The 27,377-nt window shown below is 43.2% G+C and overlaps 1 protein-coding gene across 1 annotated transcript in view; it reads left to right on the top strand.

Moving 5' to 3' along the window:
- TAF1C (TATA-box binding protein associated factor, RNA polymerase I subunit C) overlaps positions 1-27,377 on the top strand; it is a 385,888-nt gene that overhangs the window by 8,253 nt on the left and 350,258 nt on the right. Inside the window, exons 2-3 of the mRNA XM_053699633.1 lie at positions 7,223-7,357; positions 7,587-7,680. Of these exons, the coding sequence (XP_053555608.1) occupies positions 7,223-7,357; positions 7,587-7,680 (229 nt within the window). The remainder of the gene's footprint in view (positions 1-7,222; positions 7,358-7,586; positions 7,681-27,377) is intronic.

The following is a 27,377-nucleotide window of genomic DNA, read 5'->3' as shown; positions in this document are numbered from 1 at the left end:
TAGCACTGTCTAACTGTAGTGCACGGAAGTGAGCACAATGGTATCTATATGGCACACATGAAGTAGCACTGTCTGACTGTAGTGCACAGGAGAGAGCACAATGCTATCTATATGGCACACATGAAGTAGCACTGTCTGGCTGTAGTGCACGGAAGTGAGCACAATGCTATCTTATATGGCACACATGAAGTAGCACTGTCTAACTAGTGCAAGGAAGTGAGCACAATGCTATCTATGGCACACATGAAGTAGCACTGTCTGGCTGTAGTGCACGGAAGTGAGCACAATGTTATCTATATGACACACATGAAGTAGCACTGTCTAACTGTAGTGCACAGGAGAGAGCACAATGTTATCTATATGACACACATGAAGTAGCACTGTCTAACTGTAGTGCACAGGAGAGAGCACAATGGTATCTATATGGCACACATGAAGTAGCACTGTCTGACTGTAGTGCACAGGAGAGAGCACAATGTTATTATATGGCACACATGAAGTAGCACTGTCTAACTGTAGTGCAAGGAAGTGAGCACAATGCTATCTATATGGCACACATGAAGTAGCACTGTCTAACTGTAGTGCAAGGAAGTGAGCACAATGCTATCTATATGGCACACATGAAGTAGCACTGTCTGGCTGTAGTGCACAGGAGAGAGCACAATGCTATCTATATGGCACACATGAAGTAGCACTGTCTGGCTGTAGTGCACAGGAGAGAGCACAATGTTATCTATATGGCACACATGAAGTAGCACTGTCTGGCTGTAGTGCACGGAAGTGAGCACAATGCTATCTTATATGGCACACATGAAGTAGCACTGTCTAACTGTAGTGCAAGGAAGTGAGCACAATGCTATCTATATGGCACACATGAAGTAGCACTGTCTGGCTGTAGTGCACAGGAGAGAGCACAATGCTATCTATATGGCACACATGAAGTAGCACTGTCTAACTGTAGTGCAAGGAAGTGAGCACAATGCTATCTATATGGCACACATGAAGTAGCACTGTCTAACTGTAGTGCAAGGAAGTGAGCACAATGCTATCTATATGGCACACATGAAGTAGCACTGTCTGGCTGTAGTGCAAGGAAGTGAGCACAATGCTATCTATATGGCACACATGAAGTAGCACTGTCTGGCTGTAGTGCAAGGAAGTGAGCACAATGCTATCTATATGGCACACATGAAGTAGCACTGTCTGGCTGTAGTGCACAGGAGAGAGCACAATGCTATCTATATGGCACACATGAAGTAGCACTGTCTAACTGTAGTGCAAGGAAGTGAGCACAATGCTATCTATATGGCACACATGAAGTAGCACTGCCTGGCTGTAGTATACGGAAGTGAGCACAATGCTATCTATTTGGCACACATGAAGTAGCACTGTCTAACTGTAGTGCAAGGAAGTGAGCACAATGCTATCTATATGGCACACATGAAGTAGCACTGTCTGGCTGTAGTGCACAGGAGAGAGCACAATGTTATCTATATGGCACACATGAAGTAGCACTGTCTGGCTGTAGTACAAGGAAGTGAGCACAATGTTATCTATATGGCACACATGAAGTAGCACTGTCTGGCTGTAGTATACGGAAGTGAGCACAATGTTATCTATATGGCACACATGAAGTAGCACTGTCTAACTGTAGTGCACGGAAGTGAGCACAATGCTATCTATATGGCACACATGAAGTGGCACTGTCTAACTGTAGTGCACGGAAGTGAGCACAATGCTATCTATATGGCACACATGAAGTAGCACTGTCTAACTGTAGTGCAAGGAAGTGAGCACAATGCTATCTATATGGCACACATGAAGTAGCACTGTCTAACTGTAGTGCAAGGAAGTGAGCACAATGCTATCTATATGGCACACATGAAGTAGCACTGTCTAACTGTAGTGCACAGGAGAGAGCACAATGCTATCTGTATGGCACACATGAAGTAGCACTGTCTGACTGTAGTGCAAGGAAGTGAGCACAATGCTATCTATATGGCACACATGAAGTAGCACTGTCTAACTGTAGTGCACAGGAGAGAGCACAATGCTATCTATATGGCACACATGAAGTAGCACTGTCTAACTGTAGTGCACAGGAGAGAGCACAATGCTATCTATATGGCACACATGAAGTGGCACTGTCTGGCTGTAGTGCACGGAAGTGAGCACAATGCTATCTATATGGCACACATGAAGTAGCACTGTCTGGCTGTAGTGCACGGAAGTGAGCACAATGCTATCTATATGGCACACATGAAGTAGCACTGTCTAACTGTAGTGCACAGGAGAGAGCACAATGCTATCTGTATGGCACACATGAAGTAGCACTGTCTAACTGTAGTGCAATGAAGTGAGCACAATGCTATCTATATGGCACACATGAAGTAGCACTGTCTAACTGTAGTGCAATGAAGTGAGCACAATGCTATCTGTATGGCACACATGAAGTAGCACTGTCTGACTGTAGTGCAAGGAAGTGAGCACAATGCTATCTATATGGCACACATGAAGTAGCACTGTCTAACTGTAGTGCACAGGAGAGAGCACAATGCTATCTATATGGCACACATGAAGTAGCACTGTCTAACTGTAGTGCACAGGAGAGAGCACAATGCTATCTATATGGCACACATGAAGTAGCACTGTCTGGCTGTAGTGCACGGAAGTGAGCACAATGCTATCTATATGGCACACATGAAGTAGCACTGTCTAACTGTAGTGCACAGGAGAGAGCACAATGCTATCTATATGGCACACATGAAGTAGCACTGTCTGACTGTAGTGCAAGGAAGTGAGCACAATGCTATCTATATGGCACACATGAAGTAGCACTGTCTGGCTGTAGTGCACGGAAGTGAGCACAATGCTATCTATATGGCACACATGAAGTAGCACTGTCTAACTGTAGTGCAATGAAGTGAGCACAATGCTATCTATATGGCACACATGAAGTAGCACTGTCTAACTAGTGCACAGGAGAGAGCACAATGCTATCTATATGGCACACATGAAGTAGCACTGTCTAACTGTAGTGCAAGGAAGTGAGCACAATGCTATCTATATGGCACACATGAAGTAGCACTGTCTAACTGCAGTGCACAGGAGAGAGCACAATGCTATCTATATGGCACACATGAAGTAGCACTGTCTGACTCTAGTGCACGGAAGTGAGCACAATGCTATCTATATGGCACACATGAAGTAGCACTGTCTAACTGTAGTGCAATGAAGTGAGCACAATGCTATCTATATGGCACACATGAAGTAGCACTGTCTAACTGTAGTGCACGGAAGTGAGCACAATGCTATCTATATGGCACACATGAAGTAGCACTGTCTAACTGTAGTGCACGAAAGTGAGCACAATGTTATCTATATGGCACACATGAAGTAGCACTGTCTAACAGTGCAATGAAGTGAGCACAATGCTATCTATATTGCACACATGAAGTAGCACTGTCTAACTGTAGTGCACGGAAGTGAGCACAATGCTATCTATATGGCACACATGAAGTAGCACTGTCTAACTGTAGTGCACGGAAGTGAGCACAATGCTATCTATATGGCACACATGAAGTAGCACTGTCTAACTGTAGTGCAATGAAGTGAGCACAATGCTATCTATATGGCACACATGAAGTAGCACTGTCTAACTGTAGTGCACGGAAGTGAGCCCAATGCTATCTATATGGCACACATGAAGTAGCACTGTCTAACTGTAGTGCACGGAAGTGAGCACAATGCTATCTATATGGCACACATGAAGTAGCACTGTGTGACTCTAGTGCACGGAAGTGAGCACAATGCTATCTATATGGCACACATGAAGTAGCACTGTCTAACTGTAGTGCAAAGAAGTGAGCCCAATGCTATCTATATGGCACACATGAAGTAGCACTGTCTGGCTGTAGTGCACAGGAGAGAGCACAATGCTATCTATATGGCACACATGAAGTAGCACTGTCTGGCTGTAGTGCACAGGAGAGAGCACAATGTTATCTATATGGCACACATGAAGTAGCACTGTCTGACTGTAGTGCACAGGAGAGAGCACAATGCGATCTATATGGCACACATGAAGTACCACTGTCTAACTGTAGTGCACAGGAGAGAGCACAATGCTATCTATATGGCACACATGAAGTAGCACTGTCTGGCTGTAGTGCAAAGAAGTGAGCACAATGCTATCTATATGGCACACATGAAGTAGCACTGTCTGGCTGTAGTGCAAGGAAGTGAGCACAATGCTATCTATATGGCACACATGAAGTAGCACTGTCTGGCTGTAGTGCAAGGAAGTGAGCACAATGCTATCTATATGGCACACATGAAGTAGCACTGTCTAACTGTAGTGCAAGGAAGTGAGCACAATGCTATCTTATATGGCACACATGAAGTAGCACTGTCTGACTGTAGTGGAAAGAAGTGAGCACAATGTTATCTATATGGCACACATGAAGTAGCACTATCTAACTGTAGTGCACAGGAGAGAGCACAATGTTATCTATATGGCACACATCAAGTAGCACTGTCTGGCTGTAGTGCACGGAAGTGAGCACAATGCTATCTATATGGCACACATGAAGTAGCACTGTCTAACTGTAGTGCAAGGAAATGAGCACAATGTTAACTATATGGCACACATGAAGTTGCACTGTCTGGCTGTAGTGCACGGAAGTGAGCACAATGTTATCTATATGGCACACATGAAGTAGCACTGTCTAACTGTAGTGCACAGGAGAGAGCACAATGTTATCTATATGGCACACATGAAGTAGCACTGTCTAACTGTAGTGCACAGGAGAGAGCACAATGTTATCTATATGGCACACATGAAGTAGCACTGTCTGGCTGTAGTGCACAGGAGAGAGCACAATGTTATCTATATGGCACACATGAAGTAGCACTGTCTGGCTGTAGTGCACGGAAGTGAGCACAATGCTATCTTATATGGCACACATGAAGTAGCACTGTCTGACTGTAGTGCACGGAAGTGAGCACAATGCTATCTATGGCGCACATGAAGTAGCACTGTCTAACTGTAGTGCACGGAAGTGAGCACAATGCTATCTATATGGCACACATGAAGTAGCACTGTCTGGCTGTAGTGCACGGAAGTGAGCACAATGTTATCTATATGGCACACATGAAGTAGCACTGTCTAACAGTAGTGCAATGAAGTGAGCACAATGCTATCTATATTGCACACATGAAGTAGCACTGTCTAACTGTAGTGCAATGAAGTGAGCACAATGCTATCTATATGGCACACATGAAGTAGCACTGTGTGACTCTAGTGCACGGAAGTGAGCACAATGCTATCTATATGGCACACATGAAGTAGCACTGTCTAACTGTAGTGCAAAGAAGTGAGCCCAATGTTATCTATATGGCACACATGAAGTAGCACTGTCTGGCTGTAGTGCACAGGAGAGAGCACAATGCTATCTATATGGCACACATGAAGTAGCACTGTGTGACTCTAGTGCACGGAAGTGAGCACAATGCTATCTATATGGCACACATGAAGTAGCACTGTCTGGCTGTAGTGCACAGGAGAGAGCACAATGCTATCTATATGGCACACATGAAGTAGCACTGTCTGACTGTAGTGCACAGGAGAGAGCACAATGCTATCTATATGGCACACATGAAGTAGCACTGTCTGGCTGTAGTGCAAAGAAGTGAGCACAATGCTATCTATATGGCACACATGAAGTAGCACTGTCTGGCTGTAGTGCAAGGAAGTGAGCACAATGCTATCTATATGGCACACATGAAGTAGCACTGTCTGGCTGTAGTGCAAGGAAGTGAGCACAATGCTATCTTATATGGCACACATGAAGTAGCACTGTCTGACTGTAGTGGAAAGAAGTGAGCACAATGCTATCTTATATGGCACACATGAAGTAGCACTGTCTAACTGTAGTGCAAGGAAGTGAGCACAATGCTATCTATATGGCACACATGAAGTAGCACTGTCTAACTGTAGTGCAAGGAAGTGAGCACAATGTTATCTATATGGCACACATGAAGTAGCACTGTCTGACTGTAGTGCACAGGAGAGAGCACAATGCTATCTATATGGCACACATGAAGTAGCACTGTCTGACTGTAGTGGAAAGAAGTGAGCACAATGTTATCTATATGGCACACATGAAGTAGCACTATCTAACTGTAGTTTACAGGAGAGAGCACAATGTTATCTATATGGCACACATCAAGTAGCACTGTCTGGCTGTAGTGCACGGAAGTGAGCACAATGCTATCTATATGGCACACATGAAGTAGCACTGTCTAACTGTAGTGCAAGGAAGTGAGCACAATGCTATCTTATATGGCACACATGAAGTAGCACTGTCTGACTGTAGTGGAAAGAAGTGAGCACAATGTTATCTATATGGCACACATGAAGTAGCACTATCTAACTGTAGTTTACAGGAGAGAGCACAATGTTATCTATATGGCACACATCAAGTAGCACTGTCTGGCTGTAGTGCACGGAAGTGAGCACAATGCTATCTATATGGCACACATGAAGTAGCACTGTCTAACTGTAGTGCAAGGAAGTGAGCACAATGTTATCTATATGGCACACATGAAGTAGCACTGTCTGACTGTAGTGCACAGGAGAGAGCACAATGCTATCTGTATGGCACACATGAAGTAGCACTGTCTGACTGTAGTGCACAGGAGAGAGCACAATGTTATCTATATGGTACACATGAAGTAGCACTGTCTGACTGTAGTGCAAGGAAGTGAACACAATGCTATCTATATGGCACACATGAAGTTGCACTGTCTAACTGTAGTGCACAGGAGAGAGCACAATGTTATGTATATGGCACGCATATTGCAAGATTTAAAAATGGAATAAAAAGCACTGAGATAAGGGAGACTGCAGAGGCTTAGACACAGGCAAACTTAGAGGTTATAAGATAGAAAACGCTTTATTCAAACTGCTTGGGCCCGGAAAAGGTTTGGTAGTAAAGACGTTACCCATCTTATTAAACAAAAATAAAAAGTAGACCGTCTCATTTCTAATTTAATTTAATTACTTTTAAAACAATGATTAGCTAATTTTAGTTTAATATCCAGGTGGTCAGAAATATCAGCCGGTCGGTGTGCTCATTAGATAGGTCTGGGGAGAATACTGGATACTGATGGTAAAATAGTTTATCTTTCTGACTTTCATTTCTCTGCTGTCACAAATTAGATGGATTTCCCTCACTCTCAGTTCCCTGGATTGTACAACGAGGGCCCCTGTATTAATGACACAAACAAAGGTCCCTCAGCATTAGGATGGGGACAGCATGCAAAGATTCAGCCGACCAACAGAAGCTGCACCCAGGTGAGAATGCACCAGCGAATGGTTCTGTACAGCTCCAGTGCCGTGATTGCACGTGTGTGTTTGCAGATAAGTGCGCGTTAACTCATACGTGTATTTGCAGATGTGTAAGTGCGTGCACATGCATGTGTGTGGGCAGGCGTCTGCACGGGCGTATGTGTCTGAGTGCGTTTCTGCTCATGCGTGTGAGTGCTGCATCTGTTATGTGACTTATCCCTCTGCTCTCTCACAGGCGAGGCACAGCTTTATTCCTTTATACAGCAGACGAGGTGAACGATGGATCCCCTGTGAGCCTGCTCCTGTCCCTCTGTTTCCCCCTAATACTGGTAAGAAGAACAGTTACATCTATAGGTGATGGGGCTCTGGGCCTGTGCTTGGTGCATAAGGGCGTGGGCTGTTAGTAAATAGCAGGGTATCCTGTGCTAGGTATAACATCTGTTACATATACACTGTATGATACACAGCTGTGACTGCAGTATCCTGTGCTAGGTATAACATCTGTTACATATACACTGTATGATACACAGCTGTGACTGCAGTATCCTGTGCACCGGGGCTGTTAGTAAATAGCAGGGTATCCTGTGCTAGGTATAACATCTGTTACATATACACTGTATGATACACAGCTGTGACTGCAGTATCCTGTGCACCGGGGCTGTTAGTAAATAGCAGGGTATCCTGTGCTAGGTATAACATCTGTTACATATACACTGTGTGATACACAGCTGTGACTGCAGTATCCTGTGCTAGGTATAACATCTGTTACATATACACTGTGTGATACACAGCTGTGACTGCAGTATACTGTGCACCGGGGCTGTTAGTTAGTAAATAGCAGGGTATCCTGTGCTAGGTATAACATCTGTTACATATACACTGTATGATACACAGCTGTGACTGCAGTATCCTGTGCTAGGTATAACATCTGTTACATATACACTGTGTGATACACAGCTGTGACTGCAGTATCCTGTGCACCAGGGCTGTCAGTAAATAGCAGGGTATCCTGTGCTAGGTATAACATCTGTTACATATACACTGTGTGATACACAGCTGTGACTGCAGTATCCTGTGCTAGGTATAACATCTGTTACATATACACTGTATGATACACAGCTGTGACTGCAGTATCCTGTGCTAGGTATAACATCTGTTACATATACACTGTGTGATACACAGCTGTGACTGCAGTATCCTGTGCACCGGGGCGGTTAGTAAATAGCAGGGTATCCTGTGCTAGGTATAACATCTGTTACATATACACTGTGTGATACACAGCTGTGACTGCAGTATCCTGTGCACCAGGGCTGTCAGTAAATAGCAGGGTATCCTGTGCTAGGTATAACATCTGTTACATATACACTGTGTGATACACAGCTGTGACTGCAGTATCCTGTGCTAGGTATAACATCTGTTACATATACACTGTATGATACACAGCTGTGACTGCAGTATCCTGTGCTAGGTATAACATCTGTTACATATACACTGTGTGATACACAGCTGTGACTGCAGTATCCTGTGCTAGGTATAACATCTGTTACATATACACTGTGTGATACACAGCTGTGACTGCAGTATCCTGTGCACCGGGGCTGTTAGTAAATAGCAGGGTATCCTGTGCTAGGTATAACATCTGTTACATATACACTGTGTGATACACAGCTGTGACTGCAGTATCCTGTGCTAGGTATAACATCTGTTACATATACACTGTGTGATACACAGCTGTGACTGCAGTATCCTGTGCACCAGGGCTGTTAGTTAGTAAATAGCAGGGTATCCTGTGCTAGGTATAACATCTGTTACATATACACTGTATGATACACAGCTGTGACTGCAGTATCCTGTGCTAGGTATAACATCTGTTACATATACACTGTATGATACACAGCTGTGACTGCAGTATCCTGTGCACCGGGGCTGTTAGTTAGTAAATAGCAGGGTATCCTGTGCTAGGTATAACATCTGTTACATATACACTGTGTGATACACAGCTGTGACTGCAGTATCCTGTGCTAGGTATAACATCTGTTACATATACACTGTGTGATACACAGCTGTGACTGCAGTATCCTGTGCACCAGGGCTGTTAGTTAGTAAATAGCAGGGTATCCTGTGCTAGGTATAACATCTGTTACATATACACTGTGTGATACACAGCTGTGACTGCAGTATCCTGTGCACCAGGGCTGTTAGTTAGTAAATAGCAGGGTATCCTGTGCTAGGTATAACATCTGTTACATATACACTGTGTGATATACAGCTGTGACTGCAGTATCCTGTGCTAGGTATAACATCTGTTACATATACACTGTATGATACACAGCTGTGACTGCAGTATCCTGTGCACCAGGGCTGTTAGTAAATAGCAGGGTATCCTGTGCTAGGTATAACATCTGTTACATATACACTGTGTGATATACAGCTGTGACTGCAGTATCCTGTGCTAGGTATAACATCTGTTACATATACACTGTATGATACACAGCTGTGACTGCAGTATCCTGTGCACCGGGGCTGTTAGTAAATAGCAGGGTATCCTGTGCTAGGTATAACATCTGTTACATATACACTGTGTGATACACAGCTGTGACTGCAGTATCCTGTGCACCGGGGCTGTTAGTAAATAGCAGGGTATCCTGTGCTAGGTATAACATCTGTTACATATACACTGTGTGATACACAGCTGTGACTGCAGTATCCTGTGCACCGGGGCTGTCAGTAAATAGCAGGGTATCCTGTGCTAGGTATAACATCTGTTACATATACACTGTATGATACACAGCTGTGACTGCAGTATCCTGTGCTAGGTATAACATCTGTTACATATACACTGTATGATACACAGCTGTGACTGCAGTATCCTGTGCACCGGGGCTGTTAGTAAATAGCAGGGTATCCTGTGCTAGGTATAACATCTGTTACATATACACTGTGTGATACACAGCTGTGACTGCAGTATCCTGTGCACCGGGGCTGTTAGTAAATAGCAGGGTATCCTGTGCTAGGTATAACATCTGTTACATATACACTGTGTGATACACAGCTGTGACTGCAGTATCCTGTGCACCAGGGCTGTTAGTTAGTAAATAGCAGGGTATCCTGTGCTAGGTATAACATCTGTTACATATACACTGTGTGATACACAGCTGTGCCTGCAGTATCCTGTGCACCGGGGCTGTTAGTAAATAGCAGGGTATCCTGTGCTAGGTATAACATCTGTTACATATACACTGTGTGATACACAGCTGTGACTGCAGTATCCTGTGCTAGGTATAACATCTGTTACATATACACTGTATGATACACAGCTGTGACTGCAGTATCCTGTGCTAGGTATAACATCTGTTACATATACACTGTATGATACACAGCTGTGACTGCAGTATCCTGTGCTAGGTATAACATCTGTTACATATACACTGTGTGATACACAGCTGTGACTGCAGTATCCTGTGCACCAGGGCTGTTAGTTAGTAAATAGCAGGGTATCCTGTGCTAGGTATAACATCTGTTACATATACACTGTATGATACACAGCTGTGGACTGCAGTATCCTGTGCTAGGTATAACATCTGTTACATATACACTGTATGATACACAGCTGTGACTGCAGTATCCTGTGCACCAGGGCTGTTAGTAAATAGCAGGGTATCCTGTGCTAGGTATAACATCTGTTACATATACACTGTGTGATACACAGCTGTGACTGCAGTATCCTGTGCACCGGGGCTGTTAGTTAGTAAATAGCAGGGTATCCTGTGCTAGGTATAACATCTGTTACTTATACACTGTGTGATACACAGCTGTGACTGCAGTATCCTGTGCTAGGTATAACATCTGTTACATATACACTGTATGATACACAGCTGTGACTGCAGTATCCTGTGCACCAGGGCTGTTAGTAAATAGCAGGGTATCCTGTGCTAGGTATAACATCTGTTACATATACACTGTATGATACACAGCTGTGACTGCAGTATCCTGTGCACCAGGGCTGTTAGTAAATAGCAGGGTATCCTGTGCTAGGTATAACATCTGTTACATATACACTGTGTGATACACAGCTGTGACTGCAGTATCCTGTGCTAGGTATAACATCTGTTACATATACACTGTGTGATACACAGCTGTGACTGCAGTATCCTGTGCTAGGTATAACATCTGTTACATATACACTGTATGATACACAGCTGTGACTGCAGTATCCTGTGCTAGGTATAACATCTGTTACATATACACTGTATGATACACAGCTGTGACTGCAGTATCCTGTGCTAGGTATAACATCTGTTACATATACACTGTATGATACACAGCTGTGACTGCAGTACCCTGTGCTAGGTATAACATCTGTTACATATACACTGTATGATACACAGCTGTGACTGCAGTATCCTGTGCTAGGTATAACATCTGTTACATATACACTGTATGATACACAGCTGTGACTGCAGTATCCTGTGCACCGGGGCTGTTAGTTAGTAAATAGCAGGGTATCCTGTGCTAGGTATAACATCTGTTACATATACTCTGTATGATACACAGCTGTGACTGCAGTATCCTGTGCACCGGGGCTGTTAGTTAGTAAATAGCAGGGTATCCTGTGCTAGGTATAACATCTGTTACATATACACTGTGTGATACACAGCTGTGACTGCTGTATCCTGTGCTAGGTATAACATCTGTTACATATACACTGTGTGATACACAGCTGTGACTGCAGTATCCTGTGCTAGGTATAACATCTGTTACATATACACTGTATGATACACAGCTGTGACTGCTGTATCCTGTGCTAGGTATAACATCTGTTACATATACACTGTGTGATACACAGCTGTGACTGCAGTATCCTGTGCTAGGTATAACATCTGTTACATATACACTGTATGATACACAGCTGTGACTGCAGTATCCTGTGCACCGGGGCTGTCAGTAAATAGCAGGGTATCCTGTGCTAGGTATAACATCTGTTACATATACACTGTGTGATACACAGCTGTGACTGCAGTATCCTGTGCTAGGTATAACATCTGTTACATATACACTGTGTGATACACAGCTGTGACTGCAGTATCCTGTGCACCAGGGCTGTTAGTAAATAGCAGGGTATCCTGTGCTAGGTATAACATCTGTTACATATACACTGTATGATACACAGCTGTGACTGCAGTATCCTGTGCTAGGTATAACATCTGTTACATATACACTGTGTGATACACAGCTGTGACTGCAGTATCCTGTGCTAGGTATAACATCTGTTACATATACAATGTATGATACACAGCTGTGACTGCAGTATCCTGTGCACCGGGGCTGTTAGTTAGTAAATAGCAGGGTATCCTGTGCTAGGTATAACATCTGTTACATATACACTGTATGATACACAGCTGTGACTGCAGTATCCTGTGCTAGGTATAACATCTGTTACATATACACTGTGTGATACACAGCTGTGACTGCAGTATCCTGTGCTAGGTATAACATCTGTTACATATACACTGTATGATACACAGCTGTGACTGCAGTATCCTGTGCACCAGGGCTGTTAGTAAATAGCAGGGTATCCTGTGCTAGGTATAACATCTGTTACATATACACTGTATGATACACAGCTGTGACTGCAGTATCCTGTGCACCAGGGCTGTTAGTTAGTAAATAGCAGGGTATCCTGTGCTAGGTATAACATCTGTTACATATACACTGTGTGATACACAGCTGTGACTGCAGTATCCTGTGCTAGGTATAACATCTGTTACATATACACTGTGTGATACACAGCTGTGACTGCAGTATCCTGTGCACCGGGGCTGTTAGTAAATAGCAGGGTATCCTGTGCTAGGTATAACATCTGTTACATATACACTGTATGATACACAGCTGTGACTGCAGTATCCTGTGCACCGGGGCTGTTAGTTAGTAAATAGCAGGGTATCCTGTGCTAGGTATAACATCTGTTACATATACACTGTGTGATACACAGCTGTGACTGCAGTATCCTGTGCACCGGGGCTGTTAGTAAATAGCAGGGTATCCTGTGCTAGGTATAACATCTGTTACATATACACTGTATGATACACAGCTGTGACTGCAGTATCCTGTGCACCGGGGCTGTTAGTTAGTAAATAGCAGGGTATCCTGTGCTAGGTATAACATCTGTTACATATACACTGTATGATACACAGCTGTGACTGCAGTATCCTGTGCTAGGTATAACATCTGTTACATATACACTGTGTGATACACAGCTGTGACTGCAGTATCCTGTGCACCGGGGAGGTTAGTAAATAGCAGGGTATCCTGTGCTAGGTATAACATCTGTTACATATACACTGTATGATACACAGCTGTGACTGCAGTATCCTGTGCACCGGGGCTGTTAGTTAGTAAATAGCAGGGTATCCTGTGCTAGGTATAACATCTGTTACATATACACTGTGTGATACACAGCTGTGACTGCAGTAACCTGTGCACCGGGGCTGTTAGTAAATAGCAGGGTATCCTGTGCTAGGTATAACATCTGTTACATATACACTGTGTGATACACAGCTGTGACTGCAGTATCCTGTGCTAGGTATAACATCTGTTACATATACACTGTGTGATACACAGCTGTGACTGCAGTATCCTGTGCTAGGTATAACATCTGTTACATATACACTGTGTGATACACAGCTGTGACTGCAGTATCCTGTGCTAGGTATAACATCTGTTACATATACACTGTGTGATACACAGCTGTGACTGCAGTATCCTGTGCTAGGTATAACATCTGTTACATATACACTGTGTGATACACAGCTGTGACTGCAGTATCCTGTGCACCAGGGCTGTCAGTAAATAGCAGGGTATCCTGTGCTAGGTATAACATCTGTTACATATACACTGTATGATACACAGCTGTGACTGCAGTATCCTGTGCACCGGGGCTGTTAGTAAATAGCAGGGTATCCTGTGCTAGGTATAACATCTGTTACATATACACTGTATGATACACAGCTGTGACTGCAGTATCCTGTGCTAGGTATAACATCTGTTACATATACACTGTATGATACACAGCTGTGACTGCAGTATCCTGTGCTAGGTATAACATCTGTTACATATACACTGTATGATACACAGCTGTGACTCCAGTATCCTGTGCTAGGTATAACATCTGTTACATATACACTGTATGATACACAGCTGTGACTGCAGTATCCTGTGCTAGGTATAACATCTGTTACATATACACTGTGTGATACACAGCTGTGACTGCAGTATCCTGTGCTAGGTATAACATCTGTTACATATACACTGTATGATACACAGCTGTGACTGCAGTATCCTGTGTACCGGGGCTGTTAGTTAGTAAATAGCAGGGTATCCTGTGCTAGGTATAACATCTGTTACATATACACTGTATGATACACAGCTGTGACTGCAGTATACTCTGCACCGGGGCTGTTAGTAAATAGCAGGGTATCCTGTGCTAGGTATAACATCTGTTACATATACACTATGTGATACACAGCTGTGACTGCAGTATCCTGTGCACCGGGGCTGTTAGTAAATAGCAGGGTATCCTGTGCTAGGTATAACATCTGTTACATATACACTGTATGATACACAGCTGTGACTGCAGTATCCTGTGCTAGGTATAACATCTGTTACATATACACTGTGTGATACACAGCTGTGACTGCAGTATCCTGTGCTAGGTATAACATCTGTTACATATACACTGTATGATACACAGCTGTGACTGCAGTATCCTGTGCACCAGGGCTGTTAGTAAATAGCAGGGTATCCTGTGCTAGGTATAACATCTGTTACATATACACTGTATGATACACAGCTGTGACTGCAGTATCCTGTGCTAGGTATAACATCTGTTACATATACACTGTGTGATACACAGCTGTGACTGCAGTAACCTGTGCACCGGGGCTGTTAGTAAATAGCAGGGTATCCTGTGCTAGGTATAACATCTGTTACATATACACTGTATGATACACAGCTGTGACTGCAGTATCCTGTGCACCAGGGCTGTTAGTTAGTAAATAGCAGGGTATCCTGTGCTAGGTATAACATCTGTTACATATACACTGTATGATACACAGCTGTGACTGCAGTATCCTGTGCTAGGTATAACATCTGTTACATATACACTGTATGATACACAGCTGTGACTGCAGTATCCTATGCACCAGGGCTGTTAGTAAATAGCAGGGTATCCTGTGCTAGGTATAACATCTGTTACATATACACTGTATGATACACAGCTGTGACTGCAGTATCCTGTGCTAGGTATAACATCTGTTACATATACACTGTGTGATACACAGCTGTGACTGCAGTATCCTGTGCTAGGTATAACATCTGTTACATATACACTGTATGATACACAGCTGTGACTGCAGTATACTGTGCACCGGGGCTGTTAGTAAATAGCAGGGTATCCTGTGCTAGGTATAACATCTGTTACATATACACTGTGTGATACACAGCTGTGACTGCAGTATCCTGTGCACCAGGGCTGTTAGTTAGTAAATAGCAGGGTATCCTGTGCTAGGTATAACATCTGTTACATATACACTGTATGATACACAGCTGTGACTGCAGTATCCTGTGCACCAGGGCTGTCAGTAAATAGCAGGGTATCCTGTGCTAGGTATAACATCTGTTACATATACACTGTATGATACACAGCTGTGACTGCAGTATCCTGTGCTAGGTATAACATCTGTTACATATACACTGTGTGATACACAGCTGTGACTGCAGTATCCTGTGCACCAGGGCTGTCAGTAAATAGCAGGGTATCCTGTGCTAGGTATAACATCTGTTACATATACACTGTGTGATACACAGCTGTGACTGCAGTATCCTGTGCACCAGGGCTGTTAGTAAATAGCAGGGTATCCTGTGCTAGGTATAACATCTGTTACATATACACTATGTGATACACAGCTGTGACTGCAGTATCCTGTGCTAGGTATAACATCTGTTACATATACACTGTATGATACACAGCTGTGACTGCAGTATCCTGTGCACCGGGGCTGTTAGTTAGTAAATAGCAGGGTATCCTGTGCTAGGTATAACATCTGTTACATATACACTGTGTGATACACAGCTGTGACTGCAGTATCCTGTGCACCGGGGCTGTTAGTAAATAGCAGGGTATCCTGTGCTAGGTATAACATCTGTTACATATACACTGTGTGATACACAGCTGTGACTGCAGTATCCTGTGCACCGGGGCTGTTAGTAAATAGCAGGGTATCCTGTGCTAGGTATAACATCTGTTACATATACACTGTGTGATACACAGCTGTGACTGCAGTATCCTGTGCACCAGGGCTGTTAGTTAGTAAATAGCAGGGTATCCTGTGCTAGGTATAACATCTGTTATATATACACTGTGTGATATACAGCTGTGACTGCAGTATCCTGTGCACCAGGGCTGTTAGTAAATAGCAGGGTATCCTGTGCTAGGTATAACATCTGTTACATATACACTGTGTGATATACAGCTGTGACTGCAGTATCCTGTGCTAGGTATAACATCTGTTACATATACACTGTATGATACACAGCTGTGACTGCAGTATCCTGTGCACCGGGGCTGTTAGTAAATAGCAGGGTATCCTGTGCTAGGTATAACATCTGTTACATATACACTGTGTGATACACAGCTGTGACTGCAGTATCCTGTGCACCGGGGCTGTTAGTTAGTAAATAGCAGGGTATCCTGTGCTAGGTATAACATCTGTTACATATACACTGTGTGATATACAGCTGTGACTGCAGTATCCTGTGCTAGGTTATAACATCTGTTACATATACACTGTGTGATACACAGCTGTGACTGCAGTATACTGTGCACCGGGCTGTTAGTAAATAGCAGGGTATCCTGTGCTAGGTATAACATCTGTTACATATACACTGTATGATACACAGCTGTGACTGCAGTATCCTGTGCTAGGTATAACATCTGTTACATATAACAACTGTATGATACACTGCTGTGACAGGCAGTATCCTCGTGTACCGGGGCTGTTAGTTAGTAAATAGCAGGGTATCCTGTGCTAGGTATAACATCTGATTACATATACACTGTTATGATACTCAGCTGTTGCACTGCAGTAGTCCTGAGTACCCGGGGCTTGTTAGTTAGTAAATAGCAGGGTATTCCTGTGCTAGTATAACATCTGGTTACATTATACACCTGTGTGATACACAGCTGTGACTGCAGTATCCTGTGCTAGGTATAAACATCTGTTACATTATACACTGGTATGATACACCTATCTAGCTGATCCGAATGCAGTATCCTGTGCTAGGTATAACATCTGTTACATATACACTGTATGATACACAGCTGTGACTGCAGTATCCTGTGCACCGGGGCTGTTAGTAAATAGCAGGGTATCCTAGTGCTAGTTATAACATCTGTTACATATACACTGTAGGATACACAGCTGTGACTGCAGTATCCTGTTGCACCGGGGCTGTTAGTAAATAGCAGGGTATCCTGTGCTAGGTATAACATCTGTTACATATACACTGTGTGATACACAGCTGTGACTGCAGTATCCTGTGCACCGGGGCTGTTAGTTAGTAAATAGCAGGGTATCCTGTGCTAGGTATAACATCTGTTACATATACACTGTATGATACACAGCTGTGACTGCAGTATCCTGTGCACCGGGGCTGTTAGTAAATAGCAGGGTATCCTGTGCTAGGTATAACATCTGTTACATATACACTGTATGATACACAGCTGTGACTGCAGTATCCTGTGCACCAGGGCTGTCAGTAAATAGCAGGGTATCCTGTGCTAGGTATAACATCTGTTACATATACACTGTATGATACACAGCTGTGACTGCAGTATCCTGTGCACCGGGGAGGTTAGTAAATAGCAGGGTATCCTGTGCTAGGTATAACATCTGTTACATATACACTGTGTGATACACAGCTGTGACTGCAGTATCCTGTGCTAGGTATAACATCTGTTACATATACACTGTATGATACACAGCTGTGACTGCAGTATCCTGTGCACCGGGGCTGTTAGTAAATAGCAGGGTATCCTGTGCTAGGTATAACATCTGTTACATATACACTGTATGATACACAGCTGTGACTGCAGTATCCTGTGCTAGGTATAACATCTGTTACATATACACTGTATGATACACAGCTGTGACTGCAGTATCCTGTGCTAGGTATAACATCTGTTACATATACACTGTGTGATACACAGCTGTGACTGCAGTATCCTGTGCTAGGTATAACATCTGTTACATATACACTGTGTGATACACAGCTGTGACTGCAGTATCCTGTGCACCAGGGCTGTTAGTTAGTAAATAGCAGGGTATCCTGTGCTAGGTATAACATCTGTTACATATACACTGTATGATACACAGCTGTGACTGCAGTATCCTGTGCTAGGTATAACATCTGTTACATATACACTGTGTGATACACAGCTGTGACTGCAGTATACTGTGCTAGGTATAACATCTGTTACATATACACTGTATGATACACAGCTGTGACTGCAGTATCCTGTGCTAGGTATAACATCTGTTACATATACACTGTATGATACACAGCTGTGACTGCAGTATCCTGTGCTAGGTATAACATCTGTTACATATACACTGTATGATACACAGCTGTGACTGCAGTATCCTGTGCACCGGGGCTGTTAGTAAATAGCAGGGTATCCTGTGCTAGGTATAACATCTGTTACATATACACTGTATGATACACAGCTGTGACTGCAGTATCCTGTGCACCGGGGCTGTTAGTTAGTAAATAGCAGGGTATCCTGTGCTAGGTATAACATCTGTTACATATACACTGTATGATACACAGCTGTGACTGCAGTATCCTGTGCACCGGGGCTGTTAGTAAATAGCAGGGTATCCTGTGCTAGGTATAACATCTGTTACATATACACTGTATGATACACAGCTGTGACTGCAGTATCCTGTGCACCGGGGCTGTTAGTTAGTAAATAGCAGGGTATCCTGTGCTAGGTATAACATCTGTTACATATACACTGTGTGATACACAGCTGTGACTGCAGTATCCTGTGCTAGGTATAACATCTGGTTACATATACACTGTGTGATACACAGCTGTGACTGCAGTATCCTGTGCTAGGTATAACATCTGTTACATATACACTGTGTGATACACAGCTGTGACTGCAGTATACTGTGCACCGGGGCTGTTAGTAAATAGCAGGGTATCCTGTGCTAGGTATAACATCTGTTACATATACACTGTATGATACACAGCTGTGACTGCAGTATCCTGTGCTAGGTATAACATCTGTTACATATACACTGTGTGATACACAGCTGTGACTGCAGTATCCTGTGCACCGGGGCTGTTAGTTAGTAAATAGCAGGGGTATCCTGTGCTAGGTATAACATCTGTTACATATACACTGTATGATACACAGCTGTGACTGCAGTATCCTGTGCACCGGGGGCTGTTAGTAAATAGCAGGGTATCCTGTGCTAGGTATAACATCTGTTACATATACACTGTATGATACACAGCTGTGACTGCAGTATCCTGTGCTAGGTATAACATCTGTTACATATACACTGTGTGATACACAGCTGTGACTGCAGTATCCTGTGCACCGGGGCTGTTAGTTAGTAAATAGCAGGGTATCCTGTGCTAGGTATAACATCTGTTACATATACACTGTGTGATACACAGCTGTGACTGCAGTATCCTGTGCTAGGTATAACATCTGTTACATATACACTGTGTGATACACAGCTGTGACTGCAGTATCCTGTGCACCAGGGCTGTTAGTTAGTAAATAGCAGGGTATCCTGTGCTAGGTATAACATCTGTTACATATACACTGTGTGATACACAGCTGTGACTGCAGTATCCTGTGCTAGGTATAACATCTGTTACATATACACTGTATGATACACAGCTGTGACTGCAGTATCCTGTGCACCAGGGCTGTTAGTTAGTAAATAGCAGGGTATCCTGTGCTAGGTATAACATCTGTTACATATACACTGTATGATACACAGCTGTGACTGCAGTATCCTGTGCACCGGGGCTGTTAGTTAGTAAATAGCAGGGGTATCCTGTGCTAGGTATAACATCTGTTACATATACACTGTATGATACACAGCTGTGACTGCAGTATCCTGTGCACCAGGGCTGTTAGTAAATAGCAGGGTATCCTGTGCTAGGTATAACATCTGTTACATATACACTGTATGATACACAGCTGTGACTGCAGTATCCTGTGCTAGGTATAACATCTGTTACATATACACTGTATGATATACAGCTGTGACTGCAGTATCCTGTGCTAGGTATAACATCTGTTACATATACACTGTATGATACACAGCTGTGACTGCAGTATCCTGTGCTAGGTATAACATCTGTTACATATACACTGTATGATACACAGCTGTGACTGCAGTATCCTGTGCTAGGTATAACATCTGTTACATATACACTGTATGATACACAGCTGTGACTGCAGTATCCTGTGCTAGGTATAACATCTGTTACATATACACTGTATGATACACAGCTGTGACTGCAGTATCCTGTGCACCAGGGCTGTTAGTAAATAGCAGGGTATCCTGTGCTAGGTATAACATCTGTTACATATACACTGTATGATACACAGCTGTGACTGCAGTATCCTGTGCTAGGTATAACATCTGTTACATATACACTGTATGATACACAGCTGTGACTGCAGTATCCTGTGCACCGGGGCTGTTAGTAAATAGCAGGGTATCCTGTGCTAGGTATAACATCTGTTACATATACACTGTGTGATACACAGCTGTGACTGCAGTATCCTGTGCACCGGGGCTGTTAGTTAGTAAATAGCAGGGTATCCTGTGCTAGGTATAACATCTGTTACATATACACTGTGTGATATACAGCTGTGACTGCAGTATCCTGTGCTAGGTATAACATCTGTTACATATACACTGTGTGATACACAGCTGTGACTGCAGTATACTGTGCACCGGGGCTGTTAGTAAATAGCAGGGTATCCTGTGCTAGGTATAACAACTGTTACATATACACTGTATGATACACAGCTGTGACTGCAGTATCCTGTGCTAGGTATAACATCTGTTACATATACACTGTATGATACACAGCTGTGACTGCAGTATCCTGTGTACCGGGGCTGTTAGTTAGTAAATAGCAGGGTATCCTGTGCTAGGTATAACATCTGTTACATATACACTGTATGATACACATCTTGTGACTGCAGTATCCTGTGTACCGGGGCTGTTAGTTAGTAAATAGCAGGGTATCCTGTGCTAGGTATAACATCTGTTACATATACACTGTGTGATACACAGCTGTGACTGCAGTATCCTGTGCTAGGTTATAACATCTGTTACATATACACTGTATGATACACAGCTGTGACTGCAGTATCCTGTGCTAGGTATAACATCTGTTACATATACACTGTATGATACACAGCTGTGACTGGCAGTATCCTGTGCACCGGGGCTGTTAGTAAATAGCAGGGGTATCCTGTGCTAGGTATAACATCTGTTACATATACACTGTATGATACACAGCTGTGACTGCAGTATCCTGTGCACCGGGGCTGTTAGTAAATAGCAGGGTATCCTGTGCTAGGTATAACATCTGTTACATATACACTGTGTGATACACAGCTGTGACTGCAGTATCCTGTGCTAGGTATAACATCTGTTACATATACACTGTGTGATACACAGCTCTGACTGCAGTATCCTGTGCACCGGGGCTGTTAGTTAGTAAATAGCAGGGTATCCTGTGCTAGGGTATAACATCTGTTACATATACACTGTGTGATACACAGCTCTGACTGCAGTATCCTGTGCACCGGGGCTGTTAGTAAATAGCAGGGTATCCTGTGCTAGGTATAACATCTGTTACATATACACTGTGTGATACACAGCTGTGACTGCAGTATCCTGTGCACCGGGGCTGTTAGTAAATAGCAGGGTATCCTGTGCTAGGTATAACATCTGTTACATATACACTGTATGATACACAGCTGTGACTGCAGTATCCTGTGCACCGGGGCTGTTAGTAAATAGCAGGGTATCCTGTGCTAGGTATAACATCTGTTACATATACACTGTATGATACACAGCTGTGACTGCAGTATCCTGTGCACCAGGGCTGTCAGTAAATAGCAGGGTATCCTGTGCTAGGTATAACATCTGTTACATATACACTGTATGATACACAGCTGTGACTGCAGTATCCTGTGCACCGGGGAGGTTAGTAAATAGCAGGGTATCCTGTGCTAGGTATAACATCTGTTACATATACACTGTATGATACACAGCTGTGACTGCAGTATCCTGTGCTAGGTATAACATCTGTTACATATACACTGTATGATACACAGCTGTGACTGCAGTATCCTGTGCACCGGGGCTGTTAGTAAATAGCAGGGTATCCTGTGCTAGGTATAACATCTGTTACATATACACTGTATGATACACAGCTGTGACTGCAGTATCCTGTGCTAGGTATAAACATCAGTTACATATACACTGTATGATTACACAGCTGTGACTGCAGTATCCTGTGGCTAGGGTATAACATCTGTTACATATACACTGTGTGATACACAGCTGTGACTGCAGTATCCTGTGCACCAGGGCTGTTAGTAAATAGCAGGGTAATCCTGTGCTAGGTATAACATCTGTTACATATACACTGTGTGATACACAGCTGTGACTGCAGTATCCTGTGCACCAGGCTGTTAGTTAGTAAATAGCAGGGTATCCTGTGCTAGGTATAACATCTGTTACATATACACTGTATGATACACAGCTGTGACTGCAGTATCCTGTGCTAGGTATAAAGCAACTGTTACATATACACTGTGTGATACACAGCTGTGACATGTAGGATACTGTGCTAGGTATAACATCTGTTACATATACACTGTATGATACACAGCTGTGTCTGCAGTATCCGGTGCTAGGTATAACATCTGTTACATATACACTGTATGATACACAGCTGTGACTGCAGTATCCTGTGCTAGGTATAACATCTGTTACATATACACTGTATGATACACAGCTGTGACTGCAGTATCCTGTGCACCGGGGCTGTTAGTAAATAGCAGGGTATCCTGTGCTAGGTATAACATCTGTTACATATACACTGTATGATACACAGCTGTGACTGCAGTATCCTGTGCACCGGGGCTGTTAGTTAGTAAATAGCAGGGTATCCTGTGCTAGGTATAACATCTGTTACATATACACTGTATGATACACAGCTGTGACTGCAGTATCCTGTGCACCGGGGCTGTTAGTAAATAGCAGGGTATCCTGTGCTAGGTATAACATCTGTTACATATACACTGTATGATACACAGCTGTGACTGCAGTATCCTGTGCACCGGGGCTGTTAGTTAGTAAATAGCAGGGTATCCTGTGCTAGGTATAACATCTGTTACATATACACTGTGTGATACACAGCTGTGACTGCAGTATCCTGTGCTAGGTATAACATCTGTTACATATACACTGTGTGATACACAGCTGTGACTGCAGTATCCTGTGCTAGGTATAACATCTGTTACATATACACCTGTATGATACACAGCTGTGACTGCAGTATCCTGTTGCTAGGTATAACATCTGTTACATATACACTGTGTGATACACAGCTGTGACTGCAGTATCCTGTGCACCGGGGCTGTTAGTTAGTAAATAGCAGGGTATCCTGTGCTAGGTATAACATCTGTTACATATACACTGTATGATACACAGCTGTGACTGCAGTATCCTGTGCACCGGGGCTGTTAGTAAATAGCATGGAATCCTGTGCTAGGTATAACATCTGTTACATATACACTGTATGATACACAGCTGTGACTGCAGTATCCTGTGCTAGGTATAACATCTGTTACATATACACTGTATGATACACAGCTGTGACTGCAGTATCCTGTGCACCAGGGCTGTTAGTTAGTAATAGCAGGGTATCCTGTGCTAGGTATAACATCTGTTACATATACACTGTGTGATACACAGCTGTGACTGCAGTATACTGTGCACCTGGGCTGTTAGTAAATAGCAGGGTATCCTGTGCTAGGTATAACATCTGTTACATATACACTGTATGATACACAGCTGTGACTGCAGTATCCTGTGCTAGGTATAACATCTGTTACATATACACTGTGTGATACACAGCTGTGACTGCAGTATCCTGTGCACCAGGGCTGTTAGTTAGTAAATAGCAGGGTATCCTGTGCTAGGTATAACATCTGTTACATATACACTGTGTGATACACAGCTGTGACTGCAGTATCCTGTGCTAGGTATAACATCTGTTACATATACACTGTATGATACACAGCTGTGACTGCAGTATCCTGTGCTAGGTATAACATCTGTTACATATACACTGTATGATACACAGCTGTGACTGCAGTATCCTGTGCACCAGGGCTGTTAGTAAATAGCAGGGTATCCTGTGCTAGGTATAACATCTGTTACATATACACTGTATGATACACAGCTGTGACTGCAGTATCCTGTGCTAGGTATAACATCTGTTACATATACACTGTATGATACACAGCTGTGACTGCAGTATCCTGTGCTAGGTATAACATCTGTTACATATACACTGTATGATACACAGCTGTGACTGCAGTATCCTGTGCACCGGGGCTGTTAGTTAGTAAATAGCAGGGTATCCTGTGCTAGGTATAACATCTGTTACATATACACTGTATGATACACAGCTGTGACTGCAGTATCCTGTGCACCGGGGCTGTTAGTTAGTAAATAGCAGGGTATCCTGTGCTAGGTATAACATCTGTTACATATACACTGTATGATACACAGCTGTGACTGCAGTATCCTGTGCACCGGGCTGTTAGTAAATAGCAGGGTATCCTGTGCTAGGTATAACATCTGTTACATATACACTATGTGATACACAGCTGTGACTGCAGGTATCCTTGCACCGGGGCTGTTAGTAAATAGCAGGGTATCCTGTGCTAGGTATAACATCTGTTACATATACACTGTATGATACACAGCTGTGACTGCAGTATCCTGTGCTAGGTATAACATCTGTTACATATACACTGTATGATACACAGCTGTGACTGCAGTATCCTGTGCACCAGGGCTGTTAGTAAATAGCAGGGTATCCTGTGCTAGGTATAACATCTGTTACATATACACTGTGTGATACACAGCTGTGACTGCAGTATCCTGTGCACCAGGGCGGTTAGTTAGTAAATAGCAGGGTATCCTGTGCTAGGTATAACATCTGTTACATATACACTGTATGATACACAGCTGTGACTGCAGTATCCTGTGCACCGGGGCTGTTAGTTAGTAAATAGCAGGGTATCCTGTGCTAGGTATAACATCTGTTACATATACACTGTGTGATACACAGCTGTGACTGCAGTATCCTGTGCTAGGTATAACATCTGTTACATATACACTGTGTGATACACAGCTGTGACTGCAGTATCCTGTGCACCGGGCTGTTAGTAAATAGCAGGGTATCCTGTGCTAGGTATAACATCTGTTACATATACACTGTGTGATACACAGCTGTGACCTGCAGTAACCTGTGCACCGGGGCTGTTAGTTAGTAAATAGCAGGGTATCCTGTGCTAGGTATAACATCTGTTACATATACACTGTATGATACACAGCTGTGACTGCAGTATCCTGTGCCTAGGTATTAACATCTGTTACATATACACTGTATGATACACAGCTGTGACCTGCAGTATCCTGTGCTAGGTATAACATCTGTTACATATACACTGTATGATACACAGCGGTGACTGCAGTATCCTGTGCTAGGTATAACATCTGTTACATATACACTGTGTGATACACAGCTGTGACCTGCAGTATACTGTGCACCGGGGCTGTTAGTAAATAGCAGGGTATCCTGTGCTAGGTATAACATCTGTTACATATACACTGTGTGATACACAGCTGTGACTGCAGTATCCTGTGCTAGGTATAACATCTGTTACATATACACTGTATGATACACAGCTGTGACTGCAGTATCCTGTGCACCAGGGCTGTTAGTTAGTAAATAGCAGGGTATCCTGTGCTAGGTATAACATCTGTTACATATACACTGTAATGATACACAGCTGTGACTGCAGTATCCTGTGCACCAGGGCTGTTAGTAAATAGCAGGGTATCCTGTGCTAGGTATAACATCTGTTACATATACACTGTGTGATACACAGCTGTGACTGCAGTATCCTGTGCTAGGTATAACATCTGTTACATATACACTGTATGATACACAGCTGTGACTGCAGTATCCTGTGCACCAGGGCTGTCAGTAAATAGCAGGGTATCCTGTGCTAGGTATAACATCTGTTACATATACACTGTATGATACACAGCTGTGACTGCAGTATCCTGTGCACCGGGGCTGTTAGTTAGTAAATAGCAGGGTATCCTGTGCTAGGTATAACATCTGTTACATATACACTGTATGATACACAGCTGTGACTGCAGTATCCTGTGCTAGGTATAACATCTGTTACATATACACTGTGTGATACACAGCTGTGACTGCAGTATCCTGTGCACCAGGGCTGTCAGTAAATAGCAGGGTATCCTGTGCTAGGTATAAACATCTGTTACATATACACTGTATGATACACAGCTGTGACTGCAGTATCCTGTGCTAGGTATAACATCTGTTACATATACACTGTATGATACACAGCTGTGACTGCAGTATCCTGTGCAAGGTATAACATCTGTTACATATACACTGTGTGATACACAGCTGTGACTGCAGTATCCTGTGCTAGGTAATAACATCTGTTACATATACACTGTGTGATACACAGCTGTGACTGCAGTATCCTGTGCTAGGTATAACATCTGTTACATATACACTGTATGATACACAGCTGTGACTGCAGTATACTGTGCACCGGGGCTGGTTAGTTAGT

Source organism: Bombina bombina, chromosome 2 (assembly GCF_027579735.1).
Source record: "Bombina bombina isolate aBomBom1 chromosome 2, aBomBom1.pri, whole genome shotgun sequence".
Classification (NCBI taxonomy): Eukaryota; Metazoa; Chordata; class Amphibia; order Anura; family Bombinatoridae; genus Bombina; species Bombina bombina.
Note: the sequence above shows the minus strand (reverse complement) of the source record. Positions and strands in the feature narration are given on the sequence as shown.